Genomic DNA, 21992 nt, shown 5'->3' on the forward strand with positions numbered 1-21992 from the left:
AAGTGTTACATAAGTGTTACATGAAGGTAATTCACTCAAAGCCTTATGTGTTTTAGATACATAATGGTTGCAAGGTCTTTAACCGTGCTCTTTTAGTGTTAAAAAAACTGCCATAAAAACACAAGAGGTTTTTTCTGTTACGAGTTTGCTATGTTTGACTTCCGACACATCTTATGTGTTGAGAATATCTGAGAAATGTGTTATGTGGGGTTTTTTGTTTGTTTGTTTTTTTTAACCAAAACTTTATTATGGAGTTATTTTTTAATCGTTTGTATATTACAATTTATAGGTACCTTTGAATAACAGGTCTAAATCCAAAGTCTAAATCAGAATGTGAAATCAGAATGTGTTGAAAAATAATTGACAATTCAAAGAGATAATTTGCACAAAAAGACGAATAGTATATAAAGCCTTGTGTTAAGTGCACAGTGTGTAGCACTATCAGAGTATTTTGGATTTCTTGATAATCAAGATTAAAAACGCCAAGTCAAATTGCTATAAAAAAGTAGCTTCCTAATGTTTTCTTTGCTTTAGTCTCTTACAGACAAACAGTATTAAACTTTAAACTACTCTTCAGGGTTATTTACGTCTGTTTTAAATACTGTATTATTAAACAAGGAAATTAGTGCAGATTGCCTTAATCAGATGAATGCAAATAGTGGCAGTGTGTATTTTACATGCATTACAGTATGTCTCCTAAAACTGTTTTATTACATTAAAGAATAGTGTAGGTATATGTGTAGGATACAGTATCTTTAGTGTCTTCTGACTTAAAACTAGTTTAATATAAGAGTGGTCATTTGACAAAAACGCATTCTGTATTTTAAAAGGGATTTAAGCTGGATGTTTCAAATAAACACTAAGACTAAAATAAAATGGGTCACCAAAGTTTTCACCTAAAACGTTATTTTTAATGTTCTTGAAAACTGCCTCAAGCTGTTTTTAATCCTTTTTCCCCCAGAGGCCTCTGGGAACTTAAACAAGAAGGGTCAAATGAAGGATGAGATGTTTTTTTTAACCACATGAAGTATTTTGTTAAATCAACCTATATTTTTATATGTGAAAAATTGCCAAGATACAGTTTTTAAAAGGTGTTTTTTTTTTTTTTTTAACTATTATCTTCAGGAGAACATTTGGGGACAATGTGATCTAGTGATGTCCAATAATACCTTAATGTGTTGGTGTTCTATGGTGGTTGGTTGTTTTTGTGATGCAGAGAAAAGGAGAGAAAACACAGTATTTGAGTATTATATCAGTGAATTAGTCAGTAAAAGGATTTTGTGTGAAAATAACCACGTGTTGAATGCTGCATCGTGATATTTATCTTGGCATGGGTATGAAGATGACAACTAACAATGAATAATGTCTTTTTTATGGACTTGTCTTTTTTTTTTCTCTGCCTGCAATGACAATACAGACAAACTGCACAGAAATATTTATTTTTCATAATTTATCCAGTTTTGTAAACCCATATTTGTAATGGATTAGAACATTAGTACATTATTTTATTTTATGCAATTAAAAAGTCAACACTATAAATGGCTGCTGTTGTTTTCCTTTTGGAGTCACTCACTTTGTATTAATGTGTCAATAAAAACCATTTATATACACTTAATGGACAAAAATTCTGGGACACATCACAACTACCTTTTGTTGGATTTCCCTTTCCTATTGAGCTGAAATATTATGATAAAAATGTTCATGTCAGGTGAAGAAACCACCTGGTTAGTTGTGACAATGTCTGCAAATCCTTTAAAAGTTGTTCAAAATGAAAGTCTCAGTTATCCTTAAAATTGATAATTAATCCTGAAATCTGAAATTCAGAGGTCTTAAAAATTCCACAGACACAATAAATGATATTGCTCTGTTTGCTTTGGAAATCTTTCTAATGAATTTGTCAGATTTGTGGTTAGTTTTTAGTATTTTAACATGGAGTTGAAGTGGATCCACCAACAATCATTCATGGGTGGAGGGGTTCAGGTATGAGCTTTAGCCGCTTGAACTGAAACATTAATCATGGATAAATGCAAATATGACGTCAGATGGATTGAAACGTGATCGACTGGTTCAAGGCAATAACTATGGGGCCTGTTGTACTGTTATTTTTGTGAAGTTAAGGTGTTAATTTTGATCAAAGATGCCTTGAAAAACATCTCAAAAAGTCATTAATTTGGCTACCCCAAACCTGCAGACACTCCACTTGTGATTTTAAATACTTATTTGTTGTTCAAAGGTAACAAATATTTCATAAATCGAGAGGTGGAACATTTAACACAACTATAATGATTAAAATCACTGAGCTGCATTAAGTAAAATGAAACAGGCATATTGTAAGCAAAACACAATTAGTCCTAAAGGCAAAACAAAAACATTTATTGCAACATTTATTTATTATATTTGTCATTATGGTTTTAACAATAATAACAATAACTACGAAACTTGTATGGACAATCTTTATTTTTAGCTAACACTGAAGTTTTCGGTTCTTGAATAGTTTGACGCTGCTGTTCTGATTCAACTCATTAGGTCTGTAATATTTATTTATTTCCTCAAAAAAAACATTCTTTGAAAGACAAACAAATGGTGTTTAACCCATAAAGACCCAAATGAATTTTTCTCTCTGACCTTTCTTAAGTTATTTATCACCATTGCAATATTATCCTTTGTATTTTGCACTTTTTCAATAAAAATCTGGTATTTTTCCATATTTAATTCACTCATGTAGATGTTCATAAAAGCTCAGATTAAAGTTGATTGTCATAATGTCAGAAACAGAGAAAAATGAAGAAAATATGACTTTTTCAACAAAATATATCATTAACTGACCATACATTTTGTTTGCCACATATTTTGCTTTGTGTAACTGGAGATATTTTTGATGGGTTTACATGTAGTTTGGAGTATTATACCCTGCATTGTTTATTTTATTTAGGTTTTTGGCTTATTGTTCATTACTGGCAGAATGGTTGTGCAATGATGATACAACCAGTACAAAGGTGCTATGACTAGTTATTCATTGTTATCTATTTTGATGTTATAGATAGCCGGTGAAGGAATTATATTTGGTTATGAATCTGACGCTGAAAATAAGGAAGGGACAGGACTATAAACCATTTCTTCTTTCCATCTCAAACTGTGTTTGAGTTGATTCATGTGTGCATTTATGTTAATTTATTGTATTTTGTTACTTTTTTCTGATTAATGACCAGTGATGTGTGCATATGTAATTGACCTGTTGCATGTATTTATTTATTTTTTTTTAAGTTCTGTTTTGATTTCAAAGTTTGAGACAAATAAACTAAGTAAAAATAAACCCTGTATCTCCATCCACTGTCACTGATCCAGTGAATGTTAAGAATATAATGAATTATGAATTATGAAAGAGCTGCAGCACCTGAAACCGGCCACAATGAACATTTGAAAGATAAACAGTACCACAGTGCTTCAGTTTCAGCTTCAGAGTTTGACATGTCTTTTATGGATTGGGATTGTCTCTCTCACCTCACCATATATTTTTTTTAGTAAGTTTTTTTTTTTTCTTTTTTTTATCAATTACAAGAAATTTTAGGCAACCCCACATGGGGTCCCGACTCCAAGGTTGAATAAACGCTGTTATATTGTCTAAAAAATAAAAGCAATAAAAAAGATATGGCTGCGGCTGCATTAGTAATATACTAAGATACTAAGATAACACTCCATTTGCGGTACAATAATTACACAACCTTTTTCCTAATTGAAAGTGCAAGCGCTGTGGGAGGAAAGCTGCATATTTCATTTTGTCAGTGTTCCATATGGCAGCAGTCTCTTTTTAGGTGCAGCTAAAGTAGGAAAATCACACTGAAAACAGATAACTCAGCACTGATGTGTCTTCACAGTGTCTCTTCAGGTTTAGATTGGAACATGCAAACATCCTCTCAACTAACTCTTCTCACAATACAATATATTCATTCATTCATTGATTTTCTGAACCCGCTTTATCCTCACTAGGGTCACGGGGGTCGCCTGGAGCCCATCCCGGCTACATAAGGGCGAAGGCAGGGTACACCCTGAACGAGTCGCCAGTTCATCGCAGGGCTGAATAATACAATATAATATAATGTTTTAGAAATCTAGAAGTAGAACATCTGAAGCAATAACAATGAATGAAGAAATTCAGCGTTGGGTAAAAGTAAAAAAAAAAATCCAAACAATGAGTAATTTTGTTTTATGTAGGGTAAACAAAATGAACCCTTTTAATCCAATAATAGTTATCAAAAATGTAAAATAATCTTATGACATTTGACATCAACAATGAAACACCTGAATTCAGTGTGTCCCATTACTTTTGTCCATATAGTATATTTAATAATACACAGCATGTGCAGTACTTCTGTTCACACTGTCTACCACCAGGGGGTAATGTTTCCCTACATTCTCTTCATTTCCCTCAAGAATAACATCAACTTTCATTTTTAGATTTGTAAAAATGAAACAGAAAATGGTTTATTAAGATGACTTTACAGTTCTCAGCTCTTATTAATGCATAAATACTGACTTTTTATGAGACAAACGCTATACACACCAAAAAAGATCTGCCATACAATAAAAGCTGAAGAAAATTCAGGATAATACACCAGTAAAACTGTGTAATGTTGAGAATAAAGTGCCAGTGTGCAATTCTTGTGGTTGTGTCCTTAATTGAATCAAGAGTGTAAAATATATTATAGAAGTTAGAGAAGGTGAAAAATCGAGCAGCTCAGTACTTCAGTAGAAAAAGATTTATGTGCGTTAGTCTGCAGAAAAATAAGATTATACCACTGCGCTATATCACTTCTACACAAAATGTGATGTTAAAGTAAAGGAGACATAACATCCTTCCACCCCAACACCCTTTTACTGACAAAAGATAAATATATTTTCATTTATGTGTGTCAGTGTCAGTGTGTGGTGTCAAACTGTGGAATAATTTGGAGGTTAAGAACAAGCAATGTCAAAATATTTACAGATTTATGGATTTTCAGGGATTGTGATTGTGGGAGAGTAAAAATACTTGATATAGTTATGTATCATGTATTCCATATTCATCAATGGTGTGATGGGAAGCAGCTGAACAAATTTATGCTGATACAACTATGGAATAGAGGTGGGTATAAATAAGTTGTACTTCCCATTCCTTTTCAGGCTAAAATATGTGGAGAATATGATTATGTATGTATGTGGATGTAAATGTACTGTTTGAATAAAATATCTTTATCTCCTGTCGTAAAATAATTGTGACAATGTGACTTATTCTTGATAGATAAAGTGTGACTCACCTGTACCTGGTCAAAGGTGATAGCTGATGTGTAAATAGGAATAAAAAGAGAAATGTGTCTGAAAACGAAATGATTCCAACTTTATGGGCAACAGCGTATTTATTTGTGTAAATGTATATCCTCCTTAGACCTAGGAAAGTTACATTTTTAGCTTTTTTACATTAAACAATTGCGTTGATTGGAAACTACATAATGCTACAGTTTTTTCAGATAAATTTTTTTAATGTTTTTTTTTTTTTTTTTTAATGGAATGTCCTTTGCTATAGACAGCATTTTTTTTTAAAGTAAAATTGTCAAACTTTTGTCCCCTACAGAGGAAAGAAATGCATTGATGGGTCTCAGAAGGATGTGTGTATGTACAGGGTGGGGAAGCAAAATTTACAATGAACATTTAGTTGTTTTTTCTCAGCAGGCACTACATCAATTGTTTTGAAACCAAACATATATTGATGTCATAATCATACCTAACACTATTATCCATACCTTTTCAGAAACTTTTGCCCATATGAGTAATCAGGAACGCAAATGTCAAAGAGTGTGTGATTTGCTGAATGCACTCGTCACACCAAAGGAGATTTCAAAAATAGTTGGAGTGTCCATAAAGACTGTTTATAATGGAAAGAAGAGAATGACTATTAGCAAAACTATTACGAGAAAGTCTGGAAGATATTATTAAAGAAGAATGGGAGAAGTTGTCACCCGAATATTTGAGGAACACTTGCGCAAGTTTCAGGAAGCGTGTGAAGGCAGTTATTGAGAAAGAAGGAGGACACAGAATAAAAACATTTTCTATTATGTCAGTTTTCTTGTGGCAAATAAATTCTCATGACTTTCAATAAACTAATTGGTCATACGCTGTCTTTCAATCCCTGCCTCAAAATATTGTAAATTTTGCTTCCCCACCCTGTATATATAGCCATCTAATTATAAATATTCCTTTTTCTCTTGTACTTGCTCGAAATAAATGATCAACCAACCATTTTTAGAGGAGATTGTGAACTTTATATTAATACTATACTATTGAGTTTAGTGCTATGAATATGTGCCAATTAAAAAATGCTGGGAGCAGACATGTCATATGACTTCCTTTGTAAAATATTAAGTTGATATTCATCTGTAGTTTCTGTTGATTGTTAATTTCAATAAATACCAACTCAGGATTAATTTTTTTTTCTTTTCTTTTTTTTTTCTTTTTTTTTTAAATTTGTCTTGTCCAGCATCATAACAGCATAATGATAGTCTGGCTGCCTTTTGGAGCTGAACAAATTTGCTTTGCTGAGGGAAACTTCATAAAGTATGTGAAGCTCCCCTTGATATTCTGCTGTCTTTATTATAAGTTTTGTTGAACCACATTTCAATGCCAGACCTGATATGGAACAAGAAACAAGAAAGAAGAAGGTGGCAAAGACCCTCACAAGAAAATTATCAACAATACAAACAATAGCAAATAAGGTGATAATTATAATGGTAACAATAATTACAACCAGAACTGAGTAAACTGGGCAGGAGAGAAAGAAAAAAAAATTAAAACATAGTTTTTTATTTTCTTTTATTTAACCCTTTCATACATAGTGGTCACTACAGTGGACAGCTATTCTACATATGTTCTCTTGTATATTCATGGGTTTTGTTGTTCTAGTGGCATATCAGCCACCACATTGGACACTTATGCAGTATCACAAATGCCATTACTGTAACTTTGCTGTTCTTGATAATCCTGATCTGCAGTAACATCCTTTAGTGTAAATCAATCGCTAATTGTTATTAGACTGTAATTAACAGTTTTCTAGAACAAAAAGGGTTTTTTTTTGTTTTTTTTTTGCAAATTATCTCCATGAAGTGAGTAATAACTACTATTAGAGTATGTTAAATGTGAGAAAGCATCTGGTTAGTGGCATTAAAAATGTTTTTATGTCATAGTTTTCACACAGTGTATCACTTTCTGATGATGGGTTTTAAATACATGTTTCTTTGCTTCAAAAATTAAATGCATGGTGTCCAGCTGAGTGGACATTTTTGTAAGTCCATGAAAAAAAGGTTTGTAAAAAAAAAAAAAAAAATCAATTGCATTGTTTTTTTCATGCCTAAAGAAGAATAAAATCACATAAGAAAGAAATATTAACAGAGGTTCTCATAGTTCATGCATGAAAGGGTTAATCAAATAAATGGTGAATAAATAACACCACAGATGATTAAATGCCATGGTATACTCTTACTACATGGTCATATGAGGGCAGAAAGACCCAGGAGAAAGACCCTCTGCTGGAGGAAGTCCCGCCCCTCCTCCATACCGAAGACACTCATTGGTTCCGCCACGCGTCTATCAAACAGCCATGTCTAGATTATGGGTCAGATAGAAGACCAGCTGCTTTAATCCGTTGATTTCAGTGGATTTATTTTATAGATATACCTTTGGAGATCTGTGTCGGGGGTATTCCAGACACCACAGAGGGACACCGGGACCCTGAACGCCGCACCCGTGGGTCTTATCCGCGCCTTTGCTCGGTGCGCACCGCGGACAGGATGCTGTTTATAATTAGACGGTGAAACAATTGACTGAGCGTTTTTTGTCGGGACTAGAAAATAAAAAAAAATAAAAAAAAAAATAGGGTGTTTCCACAACCAGGCTGTCAAACACAGAGGTCCATAGATGTGATAGTGTCTCCGTACGGGCTGTGTTTGAGGAAAAATGATGTCAGGAAAGCATTTCAAGGCTCATGAAGTGAGCTGCTGCATCAAGTATTTCATCTTCGGGTTCAACATAATATTCTGGGTAAGTCCTGTTTTCTGTCCGACACTTCAGGCCCGATGAATCCACATATTAAATTACTGTCATGATATGATTTGACCCTCTATAAAAACAGATTCGGTGCTCATTCTGTGCGTCGTGTCGTGTTTTTTTTTTTTTTTTTTTGGCTCAGTGTTCACACAGGAGGCATCGATCATGTCATCCACGCAGGAGACTCATTCCTCCCGTGCACTTGCTCCCACTGTCACTTATCTGCACTCTTTTGTTTTTGCTCCCTGTTGTCAGCATCAGTGTGTGAACAGCTCGGTTACAGAGAACAACACTCCACTGAAAGGAGTCTCTCATCATTCCCCTCATCTGAAGGCGTTTATTACACTCAGGGATGATGTTTTGGGTGGAAACACAAATTATATTTTTACCTGCTCATCCTGTACTGAAGGAAAATAACAGACACAAACAAACACTTTTGTCCAATAATTCTTAACCCTTTCATGCATAAGTCACTCCAGTGGACAGTCATTCTCCAGCTGTTCTCTTGTATATTAATGGGTTTAGTTGTTTTAGTTCCATATCAGCCAACACAATGGACACTTACGCATCATCTCATATTCTGACATTCATACCATTACTGTAACTTTGCTGTTCTTGATAAACCTGATCTACACTAACATGTTTGAGTATAAATCAATTGTTATTTGTTAGACAAGAAGGTTTTTTTTTTTGCACATTATCTCAATAAAGTGAGGAATTAATAGCATTAGAAAATGTTAAAATGTGAGAAGACATCAGATTAGCTGCATTAAAGATGTTTTTATTTCATTGTTTTCATATCCCACTGTGATATTGGGTTTTAAACACATGTTTCTTTACTTCAAAAATTAAATGCATGGATATTTTTGTAACTCCACAGAAAAAAAAAAACCTTGATCGCATTGTTTTTTTCATGCCTAAGGAGGAATAAAAACATTGAAGAAAAAAAATCTTGACTAAGGTTCTCACAATTAATGCATGAAAGGGTTAAAAAAAACAAAAATAAAACCCACTACTGATAATAACAACCATCATTTGGTTAAATAAAAATAATAAAATCATCACATCAGTAGTTGTTTGTCAGTCATAGGTAGAGATTATATAAGGTTAAGACTGTGCTGCTTGTTTGTTATCATGGTAATAACGCACCAGTAACAGCACACACTGAAGCTGGGGAAGGTAGTCTATAGTGTCTTTTTTTTCTTCTTGCACATGGTTCAGAATCCTTTTCAATTATGTATTGATGCTTTATATAAAAGTCTGACTCATATGAAATAATTATGTAGATAAAATGTAGTAGATAATGGCTATAGTAAGGATTTCATATAAGTATTGCAGTTATTGCCTTCTGTGTAAATTCAATTTAGTGACTTACAAATACTTTTACTTATTGTTGAATTTGACCGACTGTCAAGAACCCAAACATATAATTTAAAATGTAATAACTTAAAGCAAAAACAATCGCTTTAACAGCATTTGAAAAACTTGTGGACTTGTGGAAAACCTTATTTTTCAACCAATAATTACCATATATAACGTCTATCTATCTATCTATCTATCTATCTATCTATCTATCTATCTATCTATCTATCTATCTATCTATCTATCTATCTATCTATCTATCTATCTATCTGTGGATGGGGGCTGCATTATATTGTAATGCATTATAATTAATTTCTTTCTCTACGTCTGTTGCAATATTCAAACTATCGAGGCATATATTAATAATTTGGCTAGCATAAAACTTTAACTAACTTGTGTTAAAACTATCACCATTAGAATTCTGTAAAATTACCAATCAATGACCTTTAAAGTTGGAATTCCAGATATGCCTAATAATTGATAATATATGACCCATTATATGCATATCACCATGCGTTGTTTTATATGATGCAGTTAAGATCCCTGTATATGTTAACAGGGATTAAACATAATACTGACCTAAAGTCTTTTTAGGCAATAAGGTAAGTTATCTTTATTTATATAACACACACATGGAAGAAAATACAAATGCGCTCAAATTAGTGGTTCCTAAACTTTTCCATCTTGAGACCCAAAATTATCATGAATCTCATTAGAACACAAATGCATCATAAATTGTCATAAAAATCTACATTTTTACAGACTCTTCCACCGTGAACTTATTGTTAGACAAGGAAAGAATTAATGCTCTTCGCTGCAGTGTGGGAATGTCATTCACAGATGTCAAGATAACATCAACAATTGTTTCTAACACTGACAAGTAAAGTTAACCAGCATGTTAACACCAGTTAGCACCATAAACTAACAGACACACAAAGCAAATAATTCACATGCTAACATACACAAACATGTCAGACTGATTATTTTCCACCTAGACACCACGTCTTAAGGTCTGTTCTGTGCAAAAGAAAGACTTTTTGCTCTTACGATACAGAGAATACTTCTTTAAAAGATGTCTGTCTAAAATTGAGTCATATCGAAGTTTTCATTCCTGAGGCTTCTGCTCTGCATTTCAGATGAAGCCAATGCTCATAAACAATTTTAATTAGGAAAAATTACTTTATATATCGTGTTATTGTTTTGTATTTTACTCTATCATCTGATAACCCAATAAAACCAAATCCATTTCCTGACTATAAATCTATAGAAGACAAGCTTTAACAGGTAAAGATAAATACAGAAAAAAGAATCATGCATAAATAGTAATAAAAAGAGAGTAAAAGAATTAAAGAATACAAAATATTATTAAAAGAAAGCACAGTATAACAGTGCAATGAGAGCTGAAACATAAAAAAGAAATGACGTCAACCTGGACGTAAAAACGTCTACATTCTGACTAAATCTGAGCTCTACTTACACCTTTTTCCGCTTCATTAATGTTTAGTTTGGACTCTTTTTTTTTTTTATACTTTCCCACCCAATCTGAAATTCATTCCTTGTGGTTCCCAAACATTTTCAACAAAAATTTTATTACTCTGCAGGACAAACTAACAAAAATTTTGCAAAGAATTATCATAAATCTACTTTTTTTTTTGCTTTTTTTAATACAAAATATAAATACTGAATAAATGTAATTTGCTAGAATGTCAGGACATCAATAAAAAGTTAAAGTAAATTAGCTGCAATTGTTTCTTGCTGCCATAATTGCGGTTAGGTTTTAAGCTGGAAAATGCCATGAATACTTTGCTCATTAGCTGAAGCGATGGTGATATATGGGTTTAAACTGTTACACTGTGGGAGGAAACTTGTAGGTTTAGGCTGTTTAAAGATGCTCTCTAATGTAGGAGTCCCCTGCTGATACTGCAGACTGAGATGGGAAATATTCAGTGAGGACTCGCTGCCAGGAAAATGTCTCTGCGGTTGCTCTCTGTGAATCTCTGTGATGACTACATGTTGCTGTCACAGCGAAATAACCTCATCTGCTGGCTCTCTTGTCTTCTTTGTCTCCCTGCCAGTTCCTCGGAGTGGCGTTTCTTGCCATCGGGTTGTGGGCATGGAGTGAGAAGGTGAGTTTACGTCTCATGCCCTGTTATGTGATGACAAAATAAATCAGTTTCTATTGCTTTTTCACTTAACACGCTGAAGTGGTCTGTAAAATATGCAGTTTGGCCTCATTTATCTCTGGTTGCTTTACACCCATCTGTCTGCATAAAATGGTAGCAGTGGCTTTACTGAATCAGAAAGGAATGTCATGGTTTCCGGTGGGACGCCTCTCCGAACAATGGTTACTGAATGGATGTGATACATTCAAAAGATTCATTCATTGTTTCCCCTCAGAACAGCAGGGATTGAAAAGGGGGCCAGACAGTCTAGTGTGGATTGAAATATCTTGACTTTCACTGAAGAAAGCTCAAAGAATTATTGATATTAACTCTTTAAAACCTGACGTGTCACCGCTGACTCACCCTGTGCATATGCAGTTTGGATGACTGTAACTCTTTCACTCTTTGTGAAATTGGAAAAATTCCAACAGTTTCTGATACCTGAATCATTGCGCTTTATAGGTTTTATTGGGTCATTGCAATAATTTAACTTATGCTTGTACTGGAAGCTGGAGAAGAAGCTGTTTTAGCAATATTATAACATGGAGTAAATTGTAAATGATTGCTAAATTTTGAAAGATCTGGAAAAGAAAGTGCTCTGGAAAAATGGGCAAACAGACTCACTCACAGCATATTTTCTAGCCTTTTTATAGTCTAAGTAAGAAAAAAAGTCCAGGTGGACCCTTTTAGGCTTAAAGTTTAAAGGGTTAAATTATTTTTATACTTTTTAGTCCCTTTCATTTCTTTTTGTTTTTCTGTTCTATGTAGTCAGCCATTAAATTCCTGTTTTATTTTGTTGTAAATTAAATGGGATGTAGCAACAAACAGAAAACAAAATGCATATTATAATATTACACCACTTACACCCAATGAGACCAACTGTCCTTAAAAGGATTTAATGATTCTTCTGACCCCTGATTTGTTTCTCCATCAGGGTGTCCTCTCCAACATTTCATCCATCACAGACCTGGGGGGCTTTGACCCAGTCTGGCTTTTCCTTGTGGTGGGTGGTGTGATGTTCATCCTTGGATTCGCTGGTTGCATCGGAGCGCTGCGGGAAAACTCTTTCTTGCTCAAGTTTGTACGTTCAGTCTTCAAATTTATAGTAAAAGAATAACACTGGTCTACAAGTAAAATGCCTCCAGAATAAAAGTAGTGAAATTTTAACAAGTTTGAGTCACTAATAAAGAAAAATTTAGTCAAAAATGCGTGTTGATTCTAGTTTCCAAGATACAGTCTTGTGTCAAAAGTTAGAATTCTGAGAGAATGGGTTTTACTCAAAAGGAATATTTGTCTCAGAGCTACAGGTCTACGTCAAAACACTATCTGCAAATTACAAAACATTCATATTACAGGTTCTTTCTACTGGAAGACTTATAAAACTGTTGTGGAAATGGACATAAACTGATGTATATGTGTAACACTTTATCATGTGTATTGAAAACTGTAAACGAGCACTTTGGTCAGTTGTTTTCCCATTCACATTATTAAAGTATGTAAGATTTAGGACATTTAATCTCTCAGGCAGATAATTTCTAAAAAAAAATATTGCAGAAGAGTATAAGAATAATTTCTCTGAATTTTTTCCCTGTGTAATTGTTAAATTCAGAATTATGAATGTCTCTGTATTCCAGTTCTCGGTTTTCCTGGGTATCATCTTCTTCCTGGAGCTGACTGCAGGAGTCCTGGCCTTTGTCTTCAAAGACTGGATCAAGGATCAGCTCAACTTTTTTATCAACAACAACATTCGGGCCTACAGAGACGACATTGATCTGCAGAACCTGATAGACTTCACCCAGGAATATGTGCGAACTAACTCTGTTACTCTCATCCCTGTGTTATTCTTACCCCCGTGATTCATGGTTATTCATGTCGGTGCGATATTGTTGATATAATGTGTCTGTTTAACCTTGCAGTGGGAATGTTGTGGAGCTTTCAGTGCTGATGATTGGAATTTAAACATCTACTTCAACTGCACTGATTCCAATCCCAGTCGTGAGAAATGTGGAGTGCCGTTTTCCTGCTGCACCAAAGATCCTGCGGTATGTCTTCCCAAAAGTCTTTGGGATTCACAGCCAGTTTACTCTAATTTATGGTAAAACCCTACAAACCCATGGATGTAATTTGAAGGTTTTACATCTCGATTTTGTGACCTTCTAACATGTCTAAGCCTTCAATCTGCTGATAGCTAGAGGGGAAGTTGCAAAGGTCCTCCCTGCGACAGATAGTTTTGTTATCTGTGTCCTGCAGAAGGCTGGATGACGCTGTCAACTATCATGGCTAGCTTCCAACAGGACATTCAGGCCTTCACAGTCAGTCCTGCCAGCACAGCACAGTCTCAAAGTGGCTAGGAGGAGTTATCTTGACCGAGACGTTTTTGGCAGAAAAATGCTTGAACTCCTGCTCGCTGTGCAAAGCAGTGACAGCTCTCTGTTTCAGCAAAATAGGCTGGGTTCACTGCAATGAAAGTTGCACAAGAGTGTTTTATTTGCTGACCTAAGAACACATTGCTCCATTAAGGTCATACTGTTTTGGAGCAACATTTGGTAACAATTAGTATGAATATGAGATGAAGAATTAGACAAAATGTTCTCAGAGTTATCATCTGCTCTAAAGAATGGGTCTGTGATTTATAAACATTAGATTTCCTATCTTGTGTTTATGTTGCGTTCTTGGTGAGGTGTTTTATTCTGCCCTGTCACTATCTCAGTATTCAGTATCTTCCTTTTGGTAAGACTAAAACCAGCAAGGTGTTCAGTCATTTTAACAGATTTAGTCCATTTAGCTTCTTCTTCTGCAATATGTCATTCTTGATCATTGTAGTTTGCTTTGAATCTGTTCCATATACACCTACATTTCTGCTGGAAACACACACTAACAAGGAGCTGAATTTCGTCTCTAAAAAAATTCACTGTTTGCTTTGATTTGAGTAATGTTTGCTTGAAGCTATGATTCAAATGGTGCTGAATACTACAGACCAGGCTCAGGAACAAAACACCATGGATCAGTGCGTTTGTTGATTTTGGTCTTTTCATGGGCTTTGTTAACAAAAAGAAAATAATTGAATATCTTTAGCTTTAGAGGCCAGACATGGTGAATTAATCTTGTGACAAAACTTGATCAACAACTAATCAGAAATATATTATTGGTTAAAAAATAAGTGGTGTATTTCTATGCTATGACCTGACTTCAACTTCTTTATCTTTTGGTCACAGGAAGATGTCATCAACACTCAGTGTGGATACGACATCCGAGCAAAAACTGTGAGTCGGTTTCTGAAACTTCAAGACTTCAAGACTTCAGACTGAGACTTAACTGACAGTGTTAACATAAAACCTTGTATGACCAGTGGAAATTGAGTATTGCTGCTTTTTTTTTGGCCTCAGCCAGGTTTATGTGGCTGTATGAGGTCATCAGGTACTCCACCCTGGGCACAATATTCCTCTTTCACATGTTTCCCAACTCCTCGGTCTTCAAAACACAGCAGCTGGCTCCCCATCAGTACTTAGGGCCGTGTGGTATTACTCATGCAGCAGCAATGCAGTGGGACTTGAAACCCCTCCCCCGTCATTAGCTTTGGCTTTACTCCATAGGAGCATAATGTAAGGAAAAAGCTGTGTTTGTTTTCTTGACTTTAAATGTGAGGAAAAAGCTGAAGCAATGCAGTTTTAACAAGAGTCGGCTCAGGAAAACAGGCTGAGTGTGTGTTAACTACTGGGTTACATTAGTTCAGAGATTTTTATTGTAAAGGGATTTTGAAGAGACCACAGAATGAAAAGAAAAAGCATGTGCTTCCATTAAAAGCAACTGAGGAGAGACAGGTGTTTACGAGTGTACCTTAAAATAGTTGGCTTCAGCGGACAAAGACTTAAAAAGACTGATAAAAGTGAAAGCCAACATCTAATCTCCACCTAATGATACAACTATAATGTGTTTTGTTGATGTGTTGACAGGACTCTGAGCAGAGGACCTTCATTTATATCAAAGGCTGCGTCCCTCAGTTTGAGAAGTGGCTTCAAGACAACCTGACGGTGGTGGCAGGCATTTTTATTGGAATTGCATTACTGCAGGTAAGGAAGGATAAGGCCACTTAGATTTGTTATCCGATCTCTGTCAACTATTAAAAGACCAATGTGTAAGATTTAGATGGACTTAAATCAGGGGTGTCAAACATGCAGCCGGGGGCCAAAACCGGCCCGCCAAAGGTTCCAGTAAGGCCCGCGGGATGAATTTGCAAAGCGCAAAAATTACACTTAAGATATTCACAATCAAGGATGTCAAGCTCGTTTTATTTCAGGTTCCACATACAGAACAATGTGATCTCAACTAAAATAATAGCATAATAACCTATAAGTAAATGACTTCAAATTTTCTTAGTTTAATGTGAAAAATATAATATGACATTACACCTCTAAATAATGACAACTCCATATTTTTCTCTCTGTTTTAGTGTAAAAAGTTACATTAAATTATTAAAATATTAACATTTACAAACTATCCTGAATGTGAAAAACCTGAAAAGTGAAACTTTAACATTATTCTTCCTGTTATTAAATATTTTGTGCCTTTCTGATCCAATCCATAATATGCATGTATAAGTGGTAAGTTGAGGTGTAATTTTGTTAAAATTGCACTTACTTTTCTCAAGAAATTTCCGTTTTTTCAGGTTATTCACATCATTTTTGTTTTGATAGTTTGCAAATGTACATATTTTCATAATTTAATTTTGATTGCACTTAAACAAAGACAAAAATTTGGAGTCCTCATTATTTACAGGTTATTATGCTATTGTTTTACTGGTCCAGCCCACTGGAGATCAATTTGAGCTTAATGTGGCCCCTGAACTAAAATGAGTTTGACACAGCTGACTTAAATGCAGACATGGAAAAGGATGTTCATAACTACTGTATGTTTTTATTACTGCATAATCACACAAATCATGACTTTGTAACATATCCTGCATAAACTGGAAATAAGTTTTTAATATGTAAGTAAATATGTAATTTTTTTCAATGCAAAGCATTATTTACTTATGAAATCAAATATGAAATTTTTGTTCATTAAGGCTCCAGCAGTCATCAACTAAAGCATGTGAGTTTGGAGTACAGTTTAGTTTCCTATAATGAAAAAGCACACAAAGGAAAAAAAAATAGTTCTAGTTTGTCAGTGATGATAATAATAATAATAATAATAATAATAATCTTTATTTAAATAGCTTTTTTCATACATAGAGACTGTAGCACAAAGTGCTTTACATATCAGTTTAAAAATCAGTACCACCCCCCACCCACGCATCCACCCACACACACACACACACACACACACACACACACACACACACACGTGCAAACCCACAAGCTCACACATACTTAAAAAGATTGACTGAGCACGGGTAGACCAGAGCGAAAAAGTAAAAGTAAAAGAGGAGGCGCTGTCTCAGGGAGCCATCCGCACCAGGAGGCAGCCGCCGATCCCGGCAACCAGGCGCCAGCAACGCAGCGCCGCATCCCAACCAGTGGGAGAGGGCCAACTGGGACCCCCACCCACCAGAAAGGAGTGGACCCCAGTGAGAGAAGGCGCCACAGCCACCGGAGTCCACAGCCGCCCCCCGGCATGGAGGGCTCCCTCTGATGAAACACTGGAGAATAAGAAACATTAAAAAGATATAAAAGAATTGATTAAAAGAGGCTAAAATTAAGACATATATGAAAATAATAATAATAATGATGGTGGGATGTAACACTGTCACTAAATACTACAGACTGGCTGAATATTTTGAATAAAGACTTATCACATTTGGAAAAGTGGCAGAAGTTCAGTTCATTTTATTCACAAACAATATCAGGTGACCCAGTGATAACACCCTGAGAGGCCACTATACAGTGCCTGTCCTAATTATGAGTTTTCACTCCCTTGGATGTTTTATCTTTTTATTGCTTTCATAAATCAATCATGGTTGATAAAATGTGGCCTTTTTCACACAAAAATGTATTGGAAAAACTCTTTAATGTCAATGTAAATCCAGATTTCTACAAAGTAATGTCAGTGAAACAAAAATATAAAAAGAAAAATAATTGTTTGCATAATTATTCATCCCCTTTTGAATGTAATGGTGTAATTTAATAGAGGTCCATCCAGTTGGTGCCAGTTGTCTCATAATTAGTGAAATGAGGATCACCTGAGTGGTGTGGGCATGTTTCAAGTGATTGAGGCATAAAACACCTGTGTACGGAGGGTCCACAGACTGGTTGATCAGTATTCCTGGCTACCATTACATTGTGAATGACAGAAGAACACTCCAAGCAACTCAGGGAAAGGGTTATTGAGAAGTACAAGTCAGAGGATGATACAAAAAAAATTCCACAGCATTGAACATCCCCTGAAGTTTAGAGAAAATCAGTCCTCAAGAAATGGGAGGAATATGGTGCATGTGTGAATCTGCCTAGATCAGGCCGTCCTCGTAAACTGAGTGACCATGGAAGTAGTAGACTAGTAAGAGAAGCCACCAAGACTCTGAAGGAGCTGCTGAGATGGGAGAGACTGTGCATATAGCAACTGCTGCCCAGGTTCCTCACTGGTCAAAGCTTTATGGGAGAGTGCCATTGAGAAAACCACTGTTGAAAAAAAATTCATATTAAATCTTCCACATGCCTTTTGTCAAACTCTAGTTGAGATCTAATATGAATTTTCTTCAACATCTATGAGTATATAAATATGGGATTGCATTTATTAATAGGTCAGGAACACCAACTGTCAGGGATGTTCTGTGTCTGTTGGATTATGTGTGAATGGACAACAGATGTTTTTTAATAAGGTGTCAGTGTGTGCTTTACAGCTCCTGCTGCTGCTGCCGCCATGTGGCCCAAAATCACTTAATGCAGCTTCACCGTTTGTTTCTGGTTTTAGATTTTTGGCATCTGTTTAGCGCAGAATCTCGTGAGCGACATTGAGGCTGTGAGAGAAAGTTGGTAGGTGGCCACATTTTAACTCAGTTTATTTTCATTTGATTCATTTTCTGTAATCAGTCCTTTTCCTGATCTTTTTGTTTTGTGCTGTACAGTTTGTTTACCTAAGATCTCCACTGAATCTCCAAAGGCATGAAGGATGTACCAGGTGATTGGTTTAGATTTGATCATTAACACATCTACAGTACTGATGACTGTCCTCTTTGCTGTTTTTATTCTTAAATGCTTTTGTTTACAGGACTCTTCAGTTTGGATGCCAGCAAAGAAGGGATGTACGCCAATTACTGAACGTGTCCAGAATGAAGAGCCTCATTTCTTTGTACATAGTAAATTTTGATTTATTTGTGGCCCCGCATTTAACTAAAGCACAACCTCTGAGATGTACTGTGACTCATTACATTACAGTTCAAAAGACACTGAACCAATACAACACAGATTCTTTGCAGTAGTTGTTGAGATGATGAATTGGCTTCCAGTGGAGGCGTTGAGGAGTGGTCATAACTTGACCAATGAAGATTGTTTTAATACTTTTATCTCAGAGGTAGCACTTCTCTTAGATCAGGGCCGTGGTTTTCTATGTCTCACAGCTGCAGTTTTTATCACTGCATGTAAGGGTTGTGTACAAAGATCAAGTGATTCTGGAAATGCACTGCATGCCTATTGTCTACCGGTAGGACATTGGCTTTCCTAACAGTTTCATTGATGTTAAGTATTTTAAAATATTTGTAAAATAGTCACCAGTGTAGAGAGAATTGGCTGGTTAGCACTTTGTTGGATGTTTAATGGAACCTACTCAAAAGTTGCAGAGAATGACTTCAGATTTATTTCCATCTGTGAGACGCTCACACTCATCATCAGTTTGTACGCAGAGTTTTGTCAGGCTACAGTACTGTAGGTTAATGTTCAGATAGAAAGGCTTTGTAGAGGTGTAGTGCGTACATGTTTTGGCAGTGACATTAAAATAATGTCTAGATATTGAAAGAACAAAACTCAGCCTTAAGCACTTTAATCACATGTAAGGGTCATGGAGGTCATCGCAGTAACAGACAACACAGTTGTTATGTCAGACTGTTATTTTAGTCCAGCAGGTGGCCACTGGGGGGAGCACTTTTTTTTACTTGTAAACTACATCTCTCATGTCTCGGTGCTCCGTAACTGTCAAATACATCTAGACTTTATTTTTTTCCCCAAATGCTGCTTTACAAATAAAGCGTCTCATTTACAATATTTGCACATTATCTCACTGTCAATCAGTGCTTGTTCACTGTCCTCTATTTTGTCAGTTGTTGCTTTTGTGTTTTCTGTGATGAAAACTGCCTAAATGAAGAAATACCTTTGTTATTTGTGTGAGAATTTCCTATGTTTTATTTTTCCTAAGTTTCACTGGACAGTTTGGATACACATTGTGTTGAAGGCTCATAATGGCATATTTTTCCACTTTGTGCCTCTCATGTATTATCACAGATCTAAGAAGCATCTAAGAGATATTTGAAGACTTTAGGATAACAGCAATTGTTTGGAGTGAACTTTGAGGATTTTCTCACCATCTGGATGAATAGTGTTTGAAAACAAGGTATTATAATCATTTTTATTTAGAAATGTTGATGCTTTGCTCTGTGACTTGGACACAAACTGGGATTTAGTGGCACATAAGTGACTGTAGAAATGAGTTAAGGTCTACAAAATGCAGTACTTGAAAGTGAAGCCCATCGGCTCTCTCACCAGCATTACGTGAAATGCCAACTGAGATGCCATTTGTATGTACATTACCTGTGAGCATGCATTGAAATACAAGTATTGAAGAAAAGTAGCCATTTAATAGAAGCAAAGTAAACCTGCAGTATTTCACTGATTGTGAAATCTTTTACATGAAATGGAAGAAACATTATTTCCACTAAAAACTTTAAATGATTGTTTTTGTTTTGTTTTTTTGACCCATACACTCTTTTTTTTTTTTTTTTTTTTTTTACCACTCAGTGCCATACAGCGATAACTTCATGTTTCTGACTATAATAACTTCTTTTGTTTCATGTAAATAACTGGATTGTGGCAAGTTGTAAATATATATCTAAAAAATAAATGTGGTTCTTTCTAACATGTGTCAGTTTATATTTAATATGACGATAGATGAAATGTTAAACTCATCCATATGTAGTGATAACCTGAAAATAACACAGCCTGGGATCGATGGGGTTCTATTAATTAGTATCAGTAATCAGTCATGTATCATATATTTCACAGATTTTGTCTTAGTGGTTTGTATTACTTTGTCATTTCTAATTTAGTGCCATCAAAAACAGTTGCATAACTGTTCAATCCTCATCCACATGGAGAACATGAAAGATTATTAGTTTATGCACGCACACTTTTCTCTCATCAGGTAATCTGCCATTTAGATATCCACCTTTGATAAGCATATCTGTTGTGTGACTGGGAATTTATTACAAACCTACAATCTAACCTTTGGCCAGGCCTCTCTGATACATCCAGTCTTTCCTTGACTGCAGGGGTCATAATGCTTCATCTCAAATTCATTTATTTTCTCTATAAAGAGAAAAACAGAACACATGTACCTGTAAAATCTCTCTAAATATACTTATTCATACAATACACACTTCTCTGACAGAAATACTTTTGTGATGATGAAGATACTTTTGTAGCTGTTATGTTTCTATTTTAAAATCGAACCGTCCACTGCAGAGACACAGAAATGAGTCAGACTGTGACATCCTGAACAATTATCTACAAACAGAGCAGCTTCCCAACAGTCAGAGACAGTAAGAGACATTGCACTTCAGGAAAGTGAAGGAACCATCAGATAAGAAGTAGCAGAGAGGATGTTTGCATGGACAAGAGGATTACACAATCTGAACCTGAGGAGACACTGTGAAGACACATCAGTGTTGTGTGGTCTGCTGACTGTTCAGTGGGATTTTCCTACACTATAGAAGCAGTCACCATATGGAACACTGACACCATGAAATATGCAGCACTAGGACTTTCAATTTAGCAAAATTCTGAATACATTTGTATCTCCAAAGGAGCCAAATACAGCCATTGTTTTTATTTTTCCGAAATTAATATCAAAGACTACATGTCCTGTATCTTTCAAGGGGTATCATTCATCTCAACTTTCATTTTTCTTCTACAGAAAAATGTATTTACGCACTAATTGTTCTTTCTTTCTATTACCATAACTGCTTTTTGGGAAGATGAAGAGATATTATGAAAACAGTGAGATGAATCAGAGATGAACAGTAGTTCCACTTTGGGAGTAAAAACGTTACTGTTGGATGAAAATTAAGATTATATGGGAAAAATTTACACATACGACATTTCATTCAAATGATTTGGACATTTATTGTGATAATTATTGACAACAACTGACACAAACATTGTTATTATGTTAATATTTCAAATTAATAGGAAT

At 35.2% G+C, this 21992-nt stretch overlaps 1 protein-coding gene across 1 annotated transcript; it reads left to right on the top strand.

Moving 5' to 3' along the window:
- The first annotated feature begins 7611 nt into the window (after positions 1-7611).
- Positions 7612-20657, top strand: LOC115422963 (tetraspanin-5). The gene is made up of 10 exons (XM_030139623.1): positions 7612-8067; positions 11511-11561; positions 12532-12678; positions 13232-13402; positions 13514-13639; positions 14813-14860; positions 15551-15667; positions 18504-18565; positions 18658-18710; positions 18801-20657. The coding sequence occupies exons 1-9, from the start codon at positions 7984-7986 to the stop codon at positions 18668-18670; spliced, it is 819 nt and encodes a 272-aa protein (XP_029995483.1). The 5' UTR covers positions 7612-7983; the 3' UTR covers positions 18671-18710; positions 18801-20657.
- Positions 20658-21992: the final 1335 nt, after the last annotated feature.

The sequence above is a fragment of the Sphaeramia orbicularis genome, chromosome 1 (genome assembly GCF_902148855.1).
Source record: "Sphaeramia orbicularis chromosome 1, fSphaOr1.1, whole genome shotgun sequence".
NCBI classification, from domain to species: Eukaryota; Metazoa; Chordata; class Actinopteri; order Kurtiformes; family Apogonidae; genus Sphaeramia; species Sphaeramia orbicularis.